At 39.2% G+C, this 18,737-nt stretch overlaps 1 protein-coding gene across 4 annotated transcripts in view; it reads right to left on the bottom strand.

Moving 5' to 3' along the window:
- C6 (complement C6) overlaps window positions 1-18,737 on the bottom strand; it is a 62,806-nt gene that overhangs the window by 7,908 nt on the left and 36,161 nt on the right. For all 4 annotated transcript variants that reach the window (XM_046670930.1, XM_046670929.1, XM_046670927.1 and 1 more), the window contains 6 exons: window positions 18,363-18,534; window positions 17,999-18,110; window positions 14,374-14,506; window positions 13,264-13,452; window positions 8,216-8,306; window positions 5,170-5,411 (listed from right to left, as the gene is read on the bottom strand). In XM_046670930.1, coding sequence (XP_046526886.1) covers window positions 5,170-5,411; window positions 8,216-8,306; window positions 13,264-13,452; window positions 14,374-14,506; window positions 17,999-18,110; window positions 18,363-18,534 — 939 coding nt within the window. The remainder of the gene's footprint in view (window positions 1-5,169; window positions 5,412-8,215; window positions 8,307-13,263; window positions 13,453-14,373; window positions 14,507-17,998; window positions 18,111-18,362; window positions 18,535-18,737) is intronic.

The raw sequence follows: 18,737 nt of genomic DNA, 5'->3' as shown, positions 1-18,737 counted from the left end.
CCTTGGTGGCAATGAATAAGAAAGCTGGAACACAGGCGATGACTCGAAAGACCCAACCATTGTTGAAAGGAGTGGTCTGGATGTAAGAGAGCAGAGTGCACTACTAAGCCAGTAAGATTCAGGAGTTGGGCTGTCTCTGACTCCTCCCTCTCACTCACTGCCCAGATCCAATCGATCCCCAAGTCCTGTCAATCCATTTCCACAATGTCTTCAGTCCTTTCTGTTCTTTTCTCATTGGCATTGACGGAATACATTTATAGTTATCATTTATTAAGCATGTACTGTGAAACCACACATCATGCCAAACACTTTATATGCTTTATTTCATTTAATCCTTACAGCAAATATATGAACTCTGTGTTATCACACTAATTCTACGTGTGAGGAAACTGAGCTCAGAGATTAAGTGATTAGCCCATGGTCCCACAATTAGTAAGTGGTAGAAGCAGGTTTTAAGTCATAAATGACACACAGGCTTGAACTCCTTAACATAACTTACACCACATTTGTTGATTTCTTTCTAGAATATTCCTGGGTTATGCCTGGGAATCTGTATTTTTAATAAGCAGTAAAATTGGGTGCTTCTCTTATGAGGCTTGGTTTCAGAACCATCCAATCATTTCATAATTCACATAAAACTTGTGTTCATGAAATAGTTTTAAAACAATTATTTAGGGGCAAAGTTACCAAAGCCAAGTATGTTAAATCAATTTTGAGTAAAGGGATATAGACTCATTCATAAATACATGCATGTTTTCATCAAAGTTCAAGGTCCTCCACAGTTTGCCCTCGATATCCCTTTGCAACATTATCTTTTCTGCCCTCTCCATTCCAGGTAGATCAATTCTCTCTCTGTTTCCCCAAAAAGCCACCAAAGGTGGTCAGTTTTTTCCTTTTGTCCATATTATCCCCTTTTTTTTGCCATACTGATGTGCTCTTTACTACTTTTTCCCTACACGTCCAGTTTCTACAAGTCGCACGTCCTCCATGAACCATTTCATAGCCACTTCACCCCCACACCGATCTTTCCTTTAACTAAACTTTGATGATGTAAATTTGTCAATACTATATCTGACATTTTTATACTTTCTTGTCAGCCAGCTTTTCATATGTCTTTCTCCCAAGACAATTATAAGTGCTCTGTTTGAGAGCTAAGATTCGTCCATCTGTATGTCCCACTCAGCTCTTAACAAGGTGCTCAATTAATTGTGCTTCATCAATTGATTTCAAATTCTGAATTTCGGGGGGGGGGGGGGTATAAGTATCCAAAAAAAGAAGTGTATCTGATAGATCTGAGATAATTCATGTTGCCAAAATATCTGAGTTGGCCTAAAAAATCAGCAATGATGTCATTAATGAGTAGCTTCTTTTGGGTAGATGTAATTTCTTTCCCATGTGTTTCAACTGATGGGAGAAAAAAGGGAAAGGAAATGGGGAGGTGCTCATATGCATATGCTTCCTGCCCTTGGTGGGAAATACTTAATGAAAATGCATGCATTTCCCTTCTATGCCCTCTGTCAACTGGCTAAAGAAGATTCTAGTTATGGAAAGTCTTGTCCATTGCTGGAAAGGACAGGGTTTGGCAAAGGACAGGAGACTATTTCACCTCTGGAGAGGAAGTCAGTTCCCTAAGCTTCTGGAAAGACCATGCTCACTGCTCTTTTACCATAGTTATGGCTTAAATGCTCTTAGCAAGTTTATATTCAGACTACCAGCACCCAAAGGCATTTCCCACCATCTCTACCAATTCATCCTCCAACACACAGCTCTCTTGCTTCCAGCCTTATGAAACCCTTCCAGGCCAGAAGATATTTATCTCTCTTACAGCTCTTATCACATTCTGCCTTGCATTAAAGTTCTTCATGCAATTACTTTGTAAAGTTACTTCTCCAAGTACTGTGAACAATTTGAGGATATAAAGCCCCTTTATCTTCAGACCTCTCACCATACTTGTATAGTGACTTCCACATATTGGGTACCACATGGATGTTGGCTGAGTAAATCTTCTCCTCCTGTTGGTTGATGGTGGATATTTTTGAAAGTCAGACAAAACATTTAATAGTCATAAAAATAGGCTCCTTGGGAAGCCGTTTGTGTTCTAACATTTGAAAAGTGAACTTCATGTTATTTTGAAGTTTCATTTTAAACTCTTTCGTATTTCATTTTAGATAGGGAGGAAATGAGTAGCAAAGTACACAATGTAATCAAGAACACAATTTAATCAAAGTGACATTCAACTCAAAATTAATAATATCCCAACTTCCCATGAGTGGGTTGGGTATAAAATACATTTTCAGCTTTCTCTCTCTTCCTGAATGCTGTGGTTTGTACACGGATGCCGTTCTCTAGTGCTCCCCGAACAGAATTCTCTGCCCCCTTCACTTTCGCTCACCAATTAGAGGAGGCTGGCAGAGGCACACTATCTCTTTAGGGGGAAAAATACTCTCAGGTTTCTGATTGTGTGCAGAATCAAAGAATATTTTAGATAACTTAACTCTCTTCTTAAGGAAATGTTCATGTTTTAGTTGGATTATCCTAAGACATTCTGCTCACTTGAGCGATATAGGTTAAGTCTTCAAACTTTTTAGTGTTATTTTTTAGACAAACTTAGACTTCTAAAGACAGTGGGATTTAGATAGATGTACAGTAATGGGTGATAGTAAAGACAAATATTTTGATGAAATTGTAAGCTGCAGATTATTTTTCATTCAGATAGATTTGAAAAGAATAATTTGTGGGAAAATATTTAAAAAACAGAAAGAAAGTCTCTGTAATAGAGGAGTTCCATGAAGACATTTTCTCCATTATACAGAAGGAAGAATGGAAGCTAACAGCAAACACCTCCCACATACTTAGACTACACACCTATTGTGGTATAGACAGGGACCACTGTCATCCTCCCTGTTGACCAAATTCCTTTTATTTTCCATATGTATTTTTGACAGTAATGTCCTTATACTATAATTTGCAGGGAAAAAGTTTATATTTTAAATACAAAATGATATTGCATAATACTTTCAGCTCTTTTCTACCATAAATTATTAGTTCTCAGAGAGATGTCAGCTGGGTAATGGTGTTGGTCAGGCAGCCAAAAAATGAATAGTTGTATTTATCTGCAAGATGATTTAATACTGATTAGAAATGGGCAATGTATATCTCAGGCCCTGGTTTGCTGTCTCTTACGTGGAATTGTCTTGTTCAGATATGGAATGAAGTTTGGAAGCCCCAGACATTGACCTCCTGAGTTGCCACCATCAGATGGCCTGTTGACCATGCCACCTATGTCTACCCTCTGTCATGAGTTCAATCCTGCTGCCTGCCAAGGGAATGGGATCTTGATAATCAACTTTAAGTGGATCAGGAAGGAAGTGGATTTGGGTAATAAGTCCTCTCCCCTTTTCCAGGATCAAACCGAAGATCATTGGGCTGGAATGTGAAAGAAGAATCAAGGGGAACAATAAGGTTTTTATCTTTGTTTTTGCAAAAGTAAGTGGTTTCAGCAAAAGTTAGATGTAACAATTCAAGTTTCTATTGCATACTTTGTGCCTTGATTTAAGATAATTTTTTGAAGATGTGTCACAAGGGAAATCTAGCTGCCTATTTGAGTTCTGTTAAATCCCGATATTCAACCCATATTTATGTATTATATGAAGCTTAGATGGGTTATTTCAGGGTCAAACTTCATCTTAGAGCAAATGTACTGCTGTGAAGTTTCTGCTTCTAAGAAATTCACAAATGAAATTTCAATAGCCAATATGCTTATGGAAAGTGGAAATGTAACGCTACTTCTTGAATATTAAATTGGCAGAGATATAAAGGAGTGATAACTCCAACATTTGTGAGGGTGTGGGATGGCAGTCTTTATTATATGTTGTAGAGAGAAATATAATATGGTCAAAATATTTCTGGAAAGCAGGTTAATACATTGTATCAACAAAGACTATATTTTAAAATAATATTTAACTAGAAATTCCATTTTCTGAGGTATATCTTAAGGAAATAATCTTAGATTATAGATTTATCTGTGATAAATTTGTCTATTACAACACTGTTTATAATAGTAAAATATTGGGAAAAATCTAAATGCCTAAAAGAAGATTGGTTAAATAAATCACAGAATGTCCACATGGGCTTTTGTAGACATGGAAAATTATGTGGCAGAATAATATATGACAACATGGAAATAGTTTCAGAAATAGTTTCATGATATATTAAGCAAAAAGCAGCAATACATAGAATAGAATATAGAGTATGATCTTATTTTATTTTTTTTTAATTTGTAATATAATCGGGGCCACTCTTGAGGTATGTGAGGCCCCAGGGAAAAATTTTTTATGTGATGCCTCTCTATATAACCAGTTAAAGTCACTCTGAATTAGTGTCAGCACCATAGTAGCAGTCCAATCTCAAGCAATCTTGAGAAAAGAATACCCTGCTGGCTGGTGGCTCACAGGCTGCTCTCTGGGTATGAAGGTCTAAATCTGAGCCAGGATGACTCTATAGGTGGACTCACAGAGCTCCTTGGAGCATCTGGCTGACCTCATGCATAGCCAGAGAGAGAAGCAGTAGAGGATCAGAGAATGTTCCATGAAGGAACTGAGGCCAAGAGCAACCCTGTTTGAAGTCAGGGTGTCCCGCCTGAATAATACTGTCAGCCTTAGCTGGTCCCAGGCACTGCAAGAGGACTTAAAAAAACATTGAGGAAGATACTTCCAGCAATCGGTTCCATGAGGAACCCAGCCCAGGCTCAGGGCGCTCTACCTATGCTGGCCCCAGCTGGTCTCAACTGCCAGAGAAAAACTTAGACAATTTTGATGAAGTTCCTCCAAAGTTGGGGGTGAGAAGAGTGCCTGAAGCACGAGATTGGGACGAATGCTTGGGACGAATGCTCTTCTTACTGGGGTCTAAGGGTGGTACGGATTATATATGCATAGAAAAAAGATCAGGACGATTTACACCAAAATTGTTCGTTATTTCCAATTGTGGGTAGGTTATATTTTTCCTTTCTCTTTAAATAATTTTATAAATTTTTTTACAATGAAAAAGAATTATCTTTCATTAAGGAAGGGTTATTTTTAATAAAGAGTGTATAAATGTAAGTAAGATATATCAGCTGAGATGAAGGTTAAGTGAGAGTATTTCTAGTGTGTGGTCACCACTGGAGCTTACCTGAACATTTTTCCCAGTCGTAACAGGTGTCGTAGCCACAGGATTCTTTCTTTGTGCTATTGGATGAAAGTTTTGTCCTTTCAAGACCCCATTGCAGCTGTGGACCATCTTGGCAGGAACCAACATGTAGAAAATGGAGTTGCTGATAATTTAAACATTTCTTGGCCAAAAACTTACAAGTGGGTGAAGTAAAGTAATGATCGGAGTCTGTATCAAACACACAGAGATCTTCTGAATAATGGCTGCCCAAGAGATGAAAGCAAGCGTTTATACATGAAGACCAGAAAAAAAGAGACAGCATGTAGCCAATTTAGTATGTTAACAGCCAGTTTTCTTCTCCCTGCTTTTTTCCCTCCTGATTTCTCTTCTTTCAGTTCCTCATTTCAACTTGCCTGCGCTGGGATTCATCTTTCTAAATTTCTCTTAATCTTGATATTATTCCTAATTGCCTTCAAATTAGTCTGAATTCTCAAATTCTGGTAATCAAAATCTTCCATAATTAGACTCCAATCAACTTTCTTTTCTCGACTTATTTTCCCATCCTCCTTAATCCCTCTTTATCACTTGACAATTGTATTGATAATTTTCTAAACTGCTAAGATTACTCTTGCTTTGCTGCCATCTCATGCCCTGCTCAATCAGCATTGCGTTCTTTCCTCTGCCTATCTGTGTCCACTTCAATTCTTGGCTACACTGTGAATCTAACCTTGATCAACCTAGCCCACAGAAAGATGCGCCTCCTCTGAACTCTATCACATTCATTGATTGCAACCCCAGAGTCTTATATCATTATATAGCTTTGCAAATGTGTTTGTATGGTGATTAAGAGCATGAGCTTTTAAGTCATTCTCTGGGTAATTTGCTTAATCTCCTAATCTTAATCTCTCTAAATACCTACTCCCAAGAGGTAACCAGTGGCCACAGCCCTTCTCTTGCTGAGAGGACAAGAGCTCCTTGATTGCTCCAAATTTGAGTTTCTTCTCTGATGTCAATTGTAGAGTTAACAATTAGTGCACCAGTGTGTAAAATTATTTCCAGGAACTAGAGCCCATAGCTGAGAAGAAAAGGTTCTAAATTCAGAGAACTTAAACTATAGGGCCAGCCACTCCCATAAACACCTTCGACGCTGTATAAAAGAGAACTGAGGACTATAGAAAGAGGCCAAAGAGGTAGGAAAGAGCTGAAATTCAGACGTTCCAGAGGACAGTCTGTATTCTCAGACTTGGTATTGTGAAGATCAAGAAAGAAGTTTCCTCTTTGTTAAATGAACAATGTGAATGTTGTAAGTACTCCTCAGAAGGCCATCTGCTGAATGAGGAGACTCCAGCAGCAAGAAGCTACGTGGTGGGCCACCTGTGCTGAATGCTGAGAAAAGTAGATAGAACCACCTTTGGGCTGAATTACATCAATGGAATTATACAGGAAAACACCCTGTGATGTTCTCCAAAATGAATAAATAAATGTGTCCCTGCAAGCAATTGTTCATCTGCAGCACAGAGGAACATGATAGCCAATCAGTGTTAAAAGTGATATATAACAATTGGGTGGCGTCTGTTGGCTTTGAAGGAGGGCAGAATAAGCCGCCCCCAAATATGCCACTTTGGCATATTGATTATTTTGAATTAAAGTTACCTAAGGAACAGCCAGTGTAAGAAAGACTCTCTGATCCTCCTTTGTTTCCCTAAAAGCAGGAAATAAATCTCCTTTGTGGAATCAGTCTCCCTATACCGGAAGGGTAGAAGGCACCCTTATTGCCTGAGATAGAGAATTCAAGGCCAAGAAGAATGTGTAAACAAACTTTGTTACTTCTTCATTAATTTACTACCCCAGGCCCTAAATCCTTTATTTTCTCAAATCTTAACAAATAATTGTTTCTGTGTCTACAAGGTATAAAAGCTGCCTGCTTTGGTCACTTCTTTGAGTCTCATATCTTTGGGGCTTCTGTGCACATGAAACTAAATTTGTTTTTCTCCTGTTAATCTGTCTTATGTCAAATTAATTACTAGACCAGCCAACGAACCTAAAAGAGAAGAGGGAAAAAGTTATCCTCTTCCACAGCTTCCTAACCCAATGCCATTCTTTCTCCTCCACAGTAATTTAACTCTAACTTTATTTAAAATGCCTAAGTAGCCAGCCAAGAAACTGCATCTCATAGCCTCCCTTGCAGGTACATGTAGCCATGTGAATAAGAGAAGGTTAATAGATGGAAGCAAGTGATGGGTCTTCCAAGAGCTCTTCTTAGAAAGACAGGATGTGTCCATTTTTAGTCTTCCTTCCTTCCTGCTCCAGCAGAGCAATCTTGGACCTTGAACTAACTTTAGGGATGGGAGAACAGACAGCACAAAGGAGTCTCAGTCCTGTCTGCAATGAGAGAATCGCCATACTAGCCCTAGCTGCTTACCTCTGCATTTATTTTGTGAGACAGAGAAACAAAATTTGATCTTTAGCTAATGCTAGTTTGGCTTAAATTTGGCTGAAAGTAGCCCTTAAATTAATAAGCGCCCTCGACAGTCCCGGGTTTGTTTATGTAAAGAAGGGGCAGTTACAACAAAGAGGAGATAGCCATCTAGTCATGGCAGTCACAAGAGAATATATCAGTTTTTTCTTCATGCTTCAGGATCTCTACCCCAACATGAAATAATAGACTGAAAAAGGGGTGTGTGTGTTTGTGAAGTCCACACTTACACTACTTTCTGTACTGCAAGTTTTTGGAATTACAACCTTCCCTAAACTTAGAGGGAAGAGGAAGGCTTCAAGATGATTGAGTCTGAAGTTTTCAAATGGCCGGGAATAAGTCTTTATAACCAAACTGAGACTGTGTTGATAAACAAAAGCCATGCAAACTTAGGGAATTGAGCTGAGAGATAATTAAGAAACCTTGCTACCTAGTGGGGAAGAAGGAATTCAATAGAGCACAAGGCATATCAGTTACGTGAAAAATTAATATGTTTTTTGTTTGTGCGTCAAGAAGCTCAGCTTCTCCATCAAGCTGGTTACACTACACTGGTTTTCCAATTTCCAAATAAGTCCACAGAGTATCTCTTACCTACAATCTTCTTCTGGAGACATGCAAACACATTCAGATCCCAACTGTTTTTGCCCTGGCTGACAACGGCCCTTTAATTTTGTCAGAATATCTGAAACAAAAGAAAAGGGAGTGAAGAACAGTGCACAGCATAGATTCCAAGAGATAAGCTTGAATTTAGGAGAAAAAGCAATAGTGAAAGCTTCTCATGTATCTCCTGGAGTTAGTGCCTTTGTTTGGCTTTTCCAAATAACGCTGTCTTGAAATATTCCATCTGGAAGGTCCTTTCTAGGTCTCATGAGCTGTCATTTTCCAACCTAAAATTCCTGCTAAGTTCAGATAACTGAAGAAAATGGAATTAGTGAAAGTTTTGTTTATTCGTCTTTCAAATATTTACTGAACAACTACGATATTCCCAGCACTGCAGTAGGTTCTGGGGATAGTGGATTGAGCAAAATTTGACCCAGATTCTGTGCTCACAGAACTTATAGTCTGTAATACTAATACAAAGAGATGTGCTGTCATTATTAGTGCTATTAAAGAGAAAGCATATAATCAAGACAATTGATGTAGCTAGGAAGGTTAGGAATGGTAAAAATGGGAAGAGAAAAGAGAGTGTTCAAAGCAAAGGAAACATCAGGCATAAAGCGCTCTGAAGAGAGGCAGCGTGTGACTTTTCTGGAACTGAAAGAAAGCCGGTGAGGTTAAAGCACAGGAAAGTAAGATCATTTTGGCCAGAGAGGTGGGTGTGTGGCAGGCTGTGCAGGGTCTTAAGTGGCTTTTGAACAATTTTTGTCTTTATTTTATCAGCAGTGGAATGTCTTTGGTAGGTTTTAAGCAGTGGGTGGTGTGACAAAATCAGGTCTGCATTTTGAAAAAGAAATTAATTCTGGCTTCTGTGTGGAGAGTAGATTTGGATGGGCGTGGTAGTCAAGAGGATTATGGGTAGACAATCTGATGATAATTTGGACCAAAGTGCCAGAGATGAATATGGAAAGAAGTCGATAAATTTGAGACATATTTAGCAGGTAAAATGGAGGCTACTGCATATTGTGGGTAAGTTATGAAAGTTGTAAAATATGATTCTTAGGTTTCTGGTTTGCATAAGACAATGAATATTAGTGGCTTAACTGAAATAGAAAATATTAGAAGATGCTTAGCTTTAGGGAGGGGAGAGTGATGACTCAAAATCTCCTTTCTGCATTGAATTTATAGTATCTTTAAGACACTCAAACAAAATAGATATATAGGAATTTGGATATTCAGGTCTAAGCTCAGTGAAGAAGTCTGTGCTAAAGATTTAAATTTGTTATTAGTCTATGGAGGATCATTGAATGTGGGTATGGATGAGATTCCCCAGCAGGAGAGTGTAGCATAAGGTGAGGAGACAGATCCGAGCCTTGAGGAACTCCAACACCTAATGTCTAAGCACAAGGAGGACCCTGCCAAAACTAGAGGGCAATAGCCAGAGAGGTAGAAGCTACACAAGACGATGTTGTATATTGGAAGCCATGGAAAGAAAGTATATGCAGAAGAAGGTCAACACTATTGAATGTTGCTGAGATGTCAAAGGAGATGAGGACCAAAATAATGTCCATTACATTTAGCAATATGGATGTCAGTGACAGCAATCATGTAAATGGTTTTTGGAGGGTAATGGCTTGAAAATCAGATTTTCTTATAAGAAGAATCAATGGAGAAATGCAACTCCTAAATGTAGCTATTTATTCCTGCATGATATTCTAGGCACTGGGATAATATGGTGGGAAAAAAAAGAAAAAGAAAGAACAAAAACAGCAGTGGTTATTTTTTTCATGAACCTAAAGGATAGTGGAAAAATAGACATTAATCAAATAATCATAGTAATGGATTTATAATTAAAGGCTCAGATAAGTACTTTGAATAAAGAGAACCTGGTTCCAGGAGATCATACAGCAAAAAGAGCCCAACTGACAAATGTAAGGAAAGATCCAGGAGGAAATGATGCTTGAGCCAAGATGAGCAATTGAATAATGTGTATGTGAGGAATGGAGATAAAAGTAGAGGGAAGAACACTTGGGCATATTGTAGGAGAGGGGAAATCCTGTTCATCTTTGCTTGCATTAAGGCCAATCCAGAGAAACTTTAAACCGGTTAAATTGGACCTGGAGCTGACCTCCAGAACCTGTTGGATGAAAAAACTTCCCTGGTCTGAATCTGACTAATTGAGCATCCACAGAACCACAATGGTCTCTATAAGCAACTAATTGTCAAAGGAAAGCAATAGGCAGCTATAGCTAGATATCTGACACACTAGATGGCAGAACAGGAGACCCAGCTCACGGTTTCTCCTCTTAGCCTCTCAGGTAGAAAGTTTAATAAGGGAAGGAGGTTTATGTTAGAGGCAAAAATAAAGATTTTTAAAAATTGGTAGGTTTTCTTTTTTTGCTGCTATTTCCATTTCCTACTACTATCCTCTGTTAGGACTCTCATTCTATCTAGTGAGATTTGGCTCAGAACTTTCATGAACATGGAGACCTATAGCTGCTGGTAAGGCTTCAGATATTAAGATTTCCACTGATAAAGGATTGTTTTTCTTTGGTTTCTTGTATAACTATGCCTCATTGTTTCTAAAGAGGATCAACTTTCAAGCCATACAGAGAATTGCTCTCACCACTGATTTGAAAGTGTCAGTGATCATGTGCAAGGAGCATTTGCATGAGTGCAACGACAACCTGACTGGGTATCACGCTGAAGCAGGAACTGGCCCTCAGCTGCCCACACTGCTCGCCCTGCAGTTTGTAAGCCACGTGGAAATGAGAACATTGTGATCTTGGAAGTGCCTAGGGCAAGAGGATCTTCTGGAGGTGTTGATTTCTCAGAGGACGGGAAAAAAGTAACTGTGGAGGAGTGCAGCATCTTATTTCTTCAGGAAGCAAAATGGTTTGTCACGTTGGAAGAACGAAAAGTCCTTCCCTGACCAAAAGATGGCCTGAAAGTCTCTTGGCTCACAACTCCCCCCACAGTGAGAGGAAAGAGTGTTCAGTTTTACTGATGATTTTCTTTCTCTTTCTGTGACTCCTCTCATTGATCTTTCTGCCATTGTCATTAGAGAGAAAGTATATGAGATAAGATATTTATTTCCTTTATCTAGATGTAGAACATTTCATTATCTCTCAGTTTGGATTATAATTTCAATTTCTTTTCCAAACACAGAGCTGTGTGTGTGTGTATTTGTGTTGTATAGAGAAGAGGATGCTACCTAAGATGCCCAGAGGATCCTAATTTTCTGAAGCCTGTGGTTCCTGAACACATCCACCCCTGACATAGATGATCAGGGGTCAAGTGAAACCAAGACACAGCATTAACCTGAAGTTCTCTCAAATTTCCGTGGGATCTCTTTATCAATAGTTTAAAGGTTACTTAACAGCTTAACTTTGCCCTCTTTCCTTCCCACATTGTAAAAGCACAGAAGAGAATAAAGAAAGCAAGACGGCAAAGAGCTGTTGCAGGGTTCCTGTTCAACTCAAACTGTCTGACCTTGGGTCTACTTTATTCTCTCTGTGCCTTTGGTTTTTTCATAAGCAAAATAGGCCTAATTATATCTGAGCTCAGAAACATCCTCAAGGACTCTCTGATTTACAATGAGATGCCATTTGAAGAAGCGTGTTGAGAAATTTGGAAGATATGAATTAGTAGAATCTCTCTTAACTCTCGTCCAAGTTACTGACTTGCCAGCCTGACCGATGTTCTCTAGTCCTTCTGTGCCAGCTGCCTGTCTGACACCGAACTTTAGGGTTTCTACCGTCCTCTCCTCTACAGCTTCACACTTTTTCTCCCACCACCCAAGAGTCGGTTCTGTTTACTTCCAAATCTATTTATATCAGTTGTTATTGTAATTGTGTGAGTTTATTAAACATTATCAGCTGATAAAAAAAAGGAAGAAAAAGGGAGTTACTTTTATAAAAGCGAAGTTGAAAATTTTGAACAATTAAAAGTGATTTTCAAAAATTTGTTTTGAATTAATTGTGGATGAGACTTCCGGAGAAGAGTAAAGAAAGACACATAAAACATTTAAAAGCGGGGCTGGCCCGGTGGCGCAGCCGTTAAGTGCACACGCTCTGCTTTGGTGGCCCGGGGTTTGCCGGTTCGGATCCCAGGTGTGGACACGGTACCTCTTGGCAAAAAGCCATGCTGTGGTAGGTGTCCCACATATAAAAAAGTGGAGGAAGATGGGCATGGATGTTAGCACAGGGCCAGTCTTCCTCAGCAAAAAGAGGAGGATTGGCAGTAGTTAGCTCAGGGCTGATCTTCCTCAAAAAAAAAAAAAAATTTAAAAGCATTCTCTAGTCACTTTGCTTCAAAAGTGCCTTTAAGTTTTCCCCTCTCTTCAAAACAATGGTTGCCCTCTCTGCTCACATTTGTGTTAGCTAAGAGAGATTTTAAATAAACACCAAATAGTGGGCCTTCCCCAGCTCAATGACAATCAGAATCAGGAGATGGGACCTGGGCAGAAGTATTTTTCTAAAAATGTGCCTCACCTGGAACTAAAAAACCATTGTTTAAGAGAAACTGGAATGGGAAACATGGTATGGGATGATTATGTGTTTGTTTTATTAATTTGAAACTCTAATCAAGAGACCCTTTATGAAATAAAAGGCCTTGTTCTTACATTGGAAAATTGGTGAATAAATGTGTATTTCTATGTTTTAAGTTAAAATAAAATGCTTAATTATGTGTGTACTACTTTTTTATAGTTTTCCACTTTAACCAAATCTTTAGGTAATTCTGACTTTAGTCAATTCTGATTTTGTTAGACGAGAGAGCTTGCACTCCCTCAAAATATTGAAGCATTACATTGGAAAAGAAAATTGACCTCGCTCTTAAAATTTGAAGATATTCACTTGATCGATAGCTTCTTATTTGCTGCCCGACCTCATCATCTACACAGGGGGAAATACAACCTAGATGGTCAGTGGAATCTTCTGCTTTCTCCCCCAACTTAGGAAATAGCATCACTGTAGATGCCACACTACCAGTCTCGAGGGACACCCCCTTAGCAGATCCCAGAAGCCCGAGCTGCTACTCACCTTTTTCACAGGTGAGTGAGTCTGAAATGGGTGGCGTCCAGGAATCCCCACTGCATGTGTACCTTGACGGCCCAGCAACAACAAAGCCTTTAGGGCAGGTTAGCTCAATGGATTCACCAATTTTATATAATCTCTGAAATGGCGAGACTGTCAGGACTTCCTGCACGACTGGCTTGAGGCACCCCGTCCCTGCAGGCAGAGAAAGAGTGCAGGTGTATTTAATGGAGCAGATTCTTCAATGGATGTAGGCAGATTTTATGCAACCCAAGAGGCAATTTTATTGCCATTTACTGCATTGGTTCAGCTCTAATGCCACCTTTGGATCAGAAAACATGGAGGTTGAGGATGCTAGGTTTCCACTGAGAAACTCCCTTTAGTTCTGTTGTCTGGGGTCCCTTGCTAAGAAACTGGCTCTAGATACTTCAACTTTCATTACATTATTGGGACCTTTTCCTTTCAAGAAAGGATCTTCTTCCTTCTTCTCCCCAGTGGGTTTTCCCAAAAGCAAATCACCACATTGTGGGGGACACTGAGGCAGGACATTCTCATTGACGCTCATCTCAACTTTGCGCCATGGTGTCCCGTGATAACTCTTTGGAGTTCCCGTTTGAGGCTTGTTTGAATCTCATTTGGACTTTACTGTAACACGGGTGTGTGTGGAGCCTACAAGCTCATCCTTTATTCCTCAGCAAAAGATGTGAATGTGCCTCAAGGAGAAAACTGCGTTTCACACAAAATCCCATTTTTGATACACAGACTATAAGTATCATCTTCCTGGGACTCATCAATTTGCATCAATTTGTGCATCAGGCGAGGCAGATGTCTGTGGTTAGATGCAGTTAGCAGACTTCCTGGATTTCTTTTTAAGCACATGCTTCGCAGTCCTGTGTATATGAGGCTAATATGCTGGGGCAGGAGAACCGAAATATGAAGATGCTTTGAAATCTAATTTTAGCAGATGAATCCTATTTTCTGCTTCACTAAACCTTTTCACCGGAGTTACTAAAAAAATGCAAAATGTACTGATCTAAGGGAGTGATCTGGCTCTATTTATATCGGGCACATTCATCCTTTAGAGTAAGTCACGCAAAATGTTTGCCCAGTTCTCACGTTGGCATTCCACATCTCCTTGCCTCCAGGTCCTGTCTGGTAAGCATCTGAAGTACTGGTATCCAACAGTTTGGAACCCAGTAAGGCATGAAATTTCAACTTCTTCCCCAACTGAGTACAGTTTCTTTTCATTCTAGAATTAAAACAGAAACCAGCAAATTATTAGTGCTATGAATAATAGCTCTGAACATCTTGGGGTCATCTTTCAATACCCTCACTCCTGTTGTCTTCTCGGTCACAGATTCCTTTCAATTTCCACTTCTAAATATCTCTCAAAGTTCTCTCCTTTCTTTTGCCATCATCACTGGCTTTGTTCACAGCATTTATTGTCTCTTACCAGGACAGCTTTCGAACTGGTCCATCTTCTAATCCATCTTCCATATTCCTGCTCTAAATTGATTAGAGTTTTTTTTAACGTAAAAACTTGCTGCCTTCTGTATATTAGATGGCCTGCTATTGCAAGAATAAAAAAACTGTATATGTACCTTGTAGTGGCTATCAACTGAATAAATAATGTAACCTACATATGCAGCAAACGTAGCAGTTGCTATGGTAACAAATTGACTACAAATCATTTAAAAATGTTACTCAATTCCTAACAACCCAGTGGTCATTATATATTTTCCCAATTAATGGGTAATTAAAGTACAACTACCGTCATGTGGAGGTTCACTATAATTTTAAAGATAAAGTGGGTCTTATATTCTTAGCTTGGAATATTAGTTTTAACCCATTTTACCATCCTCACCTCTTGCCATGTCCTCCCATAAAATCTGTGCTCTAGCAAAACAGAACCATCTGCCATTCTTTGAACACAATATTCTCTTTCACGCCTCTATGTCTTTACCTGGCTCTTCCCTCTTTTCTCAACACCCTCTTTCAAGACCCAACTCAAAAAGAACTTCCTCTGTGAAAACTCCATTTTCCCAGCTTCATGAGGTGTACTTTCCTTTCAGTCCTGGGGGCAACTTGTACAAAGTTCTGTTTTATGGTGTTGATCACATTTATCAGCTCCACCCCCTGATACTTGAGTGGCAACTCCACCGCCAGGTCTCTGTCTCATTAATCTTTACACTGGGCTTAATAACTCTTTGCTGAAAGAATGCAAAAGATTATTCTCCTTAGGGAGGCAGCAATTTAACAATCTTTTTCCTTACTGAGCAGGAGAAAAGTACAAAGAATTGACCAGAAGTTATTCTCTGAGAATTGAAGTTGGGAATTTTGAGGGAGAGGAAAGCTTAATCGTCAACTTTTATTATTACTTGCCTGCATGATTCAACCTGTCTCCTAGAAGATTCTTAATTTCCTGAATACAAAATACTATTCTACTACTGGTTATGAGTGTGGCTTTGCTCCCAGGAGAAATGGAATGATGAGTAGTAGTCATGATTTGGATGTTTTAGTTCAAGGCTGCACATTTTTTCTTGCATTCTTCCTGAAATAAGTGACTACCTGAAGATTCTGCTTCCATTTCTTTTGTGAAGCTCTAACCTATTAGTGTATGTGGCAGCCATCGAGCTTGGACCAACACATCCGCCAGACTGACTAAACAAGGAAACCTAACCTAAAGTTACTGTCACTTAGGGGTAGGACTTTGTCTTGGTCATTGAACAGATATCTTCTTCTGCAGTAACATAATTGTTCCAACCTAGAATTAGGCATAACTGCCTCTGTTTGATTCCATAAGAGGGACATTTTGCTACTAGAAATTCCAGTAGGTGTTCATTAAGAAAATTAAAATTATATTACTTTTGAGTAAAAACCATTGTCAGATAGGGGCCAGCGTGGTGGTGTAGTGATTAAGTTTATGTGCTCTGCTTCTGTGGCCTGGGGTTCGCTGGTTCAGACCTGGGTGTGGACCTACACACTGCTCATCAAGCCATGCTGTGACGGCATCCCACATACAAAATGGAGGAAGACTGGCACAGATGTTAGCTCAGGGCCAATCTTTCTCAAGCCAAAGGAGGAGGATGGGCAAGAGATGTTAGCTCAGCGACAATCTTCTTCACCAAAAAACCAAAAATTATTGTCAGATAGAGATTAGGCCTTTAATAAAAAACAAAATAAAACAAGGAGTGAATTTCTTCATGAAAATGGAAACATATAATCTAATTTTACAGAAGGAGTCATTAGAATAATGAACCATTGTTTAAACCCTTTGTTTTCAAAATTAGAATGTTGATAATTTTAACAGTTTTTGTAAGCAACTGGCATAAATAGATTAAAAATTATTTGTATCTGGATCTGACAAAATGTAATTTTGAGGATAATGTTCTAGGTCAGAGACTGGCAAACTTTTCCTGTAAAGGGCCTCAATATTCAATTGCAGGCCATACGGTGTCTGTCACAACTACTCACCTCCGCCATTGTTGCACGAAGCAGCCATAGACAATATATAAATACATGAGCGTGGTTGTGTCCCAGTAATACTTCATTAAAAAAAAGAAAAGAAAATAGATGGCAGACCAGATTTGGCCTGTGGGCCGTAGTTTGCTGACCCTTGTTCTAAAAGATTTGTTCCCAAGGTATGGCTTTTGAACTCATAGCGTCAGTATTACCTGGGAACTTAGTAGACATGGAAGTTTCCGGGCCCTGCCCAAGACCTGTTGAATCAGAAACTCTGGGAGTGAGATCCAGCAATCTGTACTTTAACAAGCTCTCCAGGGTATTGTAGAGTTTGAGAATCTGCATTCCAGAGTAAAGACTAATTGACATTACCTCACTCCAAAATATTTCCTCCCGTTAAAGCCTTCAGCATGGTATCTTTCACATGGGCAGAAGACAGATGAGCAGGGAAGAGAGACACATTAGTCCAGACTATGCTCTGTGGATATTTATTTGCTGGCCTTGGCAAATCGAGGGTTACTGATCTTTGAACATAAATATGATACAGTTGGAAAAAGATTAATTTAAAGGCTTTACTGAGTTTAAGAAAGGTAAAACTAAAAAAAATGGTAAAAAGGTAAAATTGATTAGGGAGGATGCTTTCTGTGATCAATTTTAAGTATTATGTGTCTCCTGAAAATTTATCTCTAAAGTCACAGACTTGTCTGACAAAAAATATTTAGTTGTTTTTAATCATAGAAACATATTGTGGCTTAGTGAAAAAAGATAAAGTTAAAGGGTATTAAAACTGTATTGATTGCTTAAAAGTTCTGCAAGTTTCTAATCTAATAAGACTAGAACAGTCTATTACAGACTCAACACCTCCTATGATTATGAACTAGATTGTCTCTCTGATAACATGCCTTTGATAGGGGATTGGTTTGCTCACACTCAGAAATAAACAAACAGATCTTAGTTGCAGATTCTTACAAGTCATCCAAAGCCATATTATGCTCAAGTTCTATTCTCCAAACACACAAATGTGCCATTAGCCTAGGAATGAACAGTGCTGAGGAACACAAGGAACCGGCTATCCTTTGGTCTAACAACCAGGTATGAAGACACCTCCAGGGAATTCAAGACGGAAGAGAGGGGGGGCGTTTCTAAATATTACTTTTTACTTTTTAAGTCAACAGAAGATTATTAAACTAGGAAAACAATAACTTCAAATAAAAAAATGCATACTTTTTAAGTTCTTTTTTTTGAATTCCAAACTGAAAGTAAAGGTCAGGATGCTCACCCGGATAAATCCATTTTCTGGAGGAACTGGCTGAGGACACCCTGAATCGGACTCTATCTCAGGAAGGTCTATTTCCTTCACGTCTTCATCATCACTGATACATGGTTGTCCACTAAGAGGGAAAAATACATATGCATGTATGTATATGCATATATATGTACATATATGTGTATGTGTGTAAATATATTATAGAGAGAAAACATCAGAGAGAAAGAGGTAGCAGCAGACCCAATACCTCATTAATATGCTGCGCTGGAGTCTGTACAATTCTAATTATTTCTTTACTTAGCAGTAGGATAATAAATATCTTAACTCTTTTTGTCAGCGGGGAAAATGACCCATTCCTCCCCATTACCGGCCTTACGTGTTCTCCATTATTGAAAATGTGCAGCGCTCCTCTTGCCGCCTCTCCCCCTCACAGGGCTTCCCTCCTTGCTGCGGGGCAGGGTTGTTGCACTGTCGGGTCCTTGATCTCTTATAAGTAGCATCGCACGGGCTCCAGGAAGACCAACAACCCCAGTACCCATCCACCGCAGCTGAAACGCAGGGAGACCCACCCACCGGTCACGTGGGCTTTGAAGCCAGGCCAACTTGGTTTCCTCACTTTATTGCTATGACTTCTTTGATGGAATATCATAGGGTTATTGTGGTTAAGAAGTCACCTGTGGGAAGGGCCTGGCCCATTGCCTGATGACCCTTTCCTGTTCCCACAGCCTGAATGAAATGGCAACAATCATGA

Source organism: Equus quagga, chromosome 9 (assembly GCF_021613505.1).
Source record: "Equus quagga isolate Etosha38 chromosome 9, UCLA_HA_Equagga_1.0, whole genome shotgun sequence".
Classification (NCBI taxonomy): domain Eukaryota; kingdom Metazoa; phylum Chordata; class Mammalia; order Perissodactyla; family Equidae; genus Equus; species Equus quagga.
Note: the sequence above shows the minus strand (reverse complement) of the source record. Positions and strands in the feature narration are given on the sequence as shown.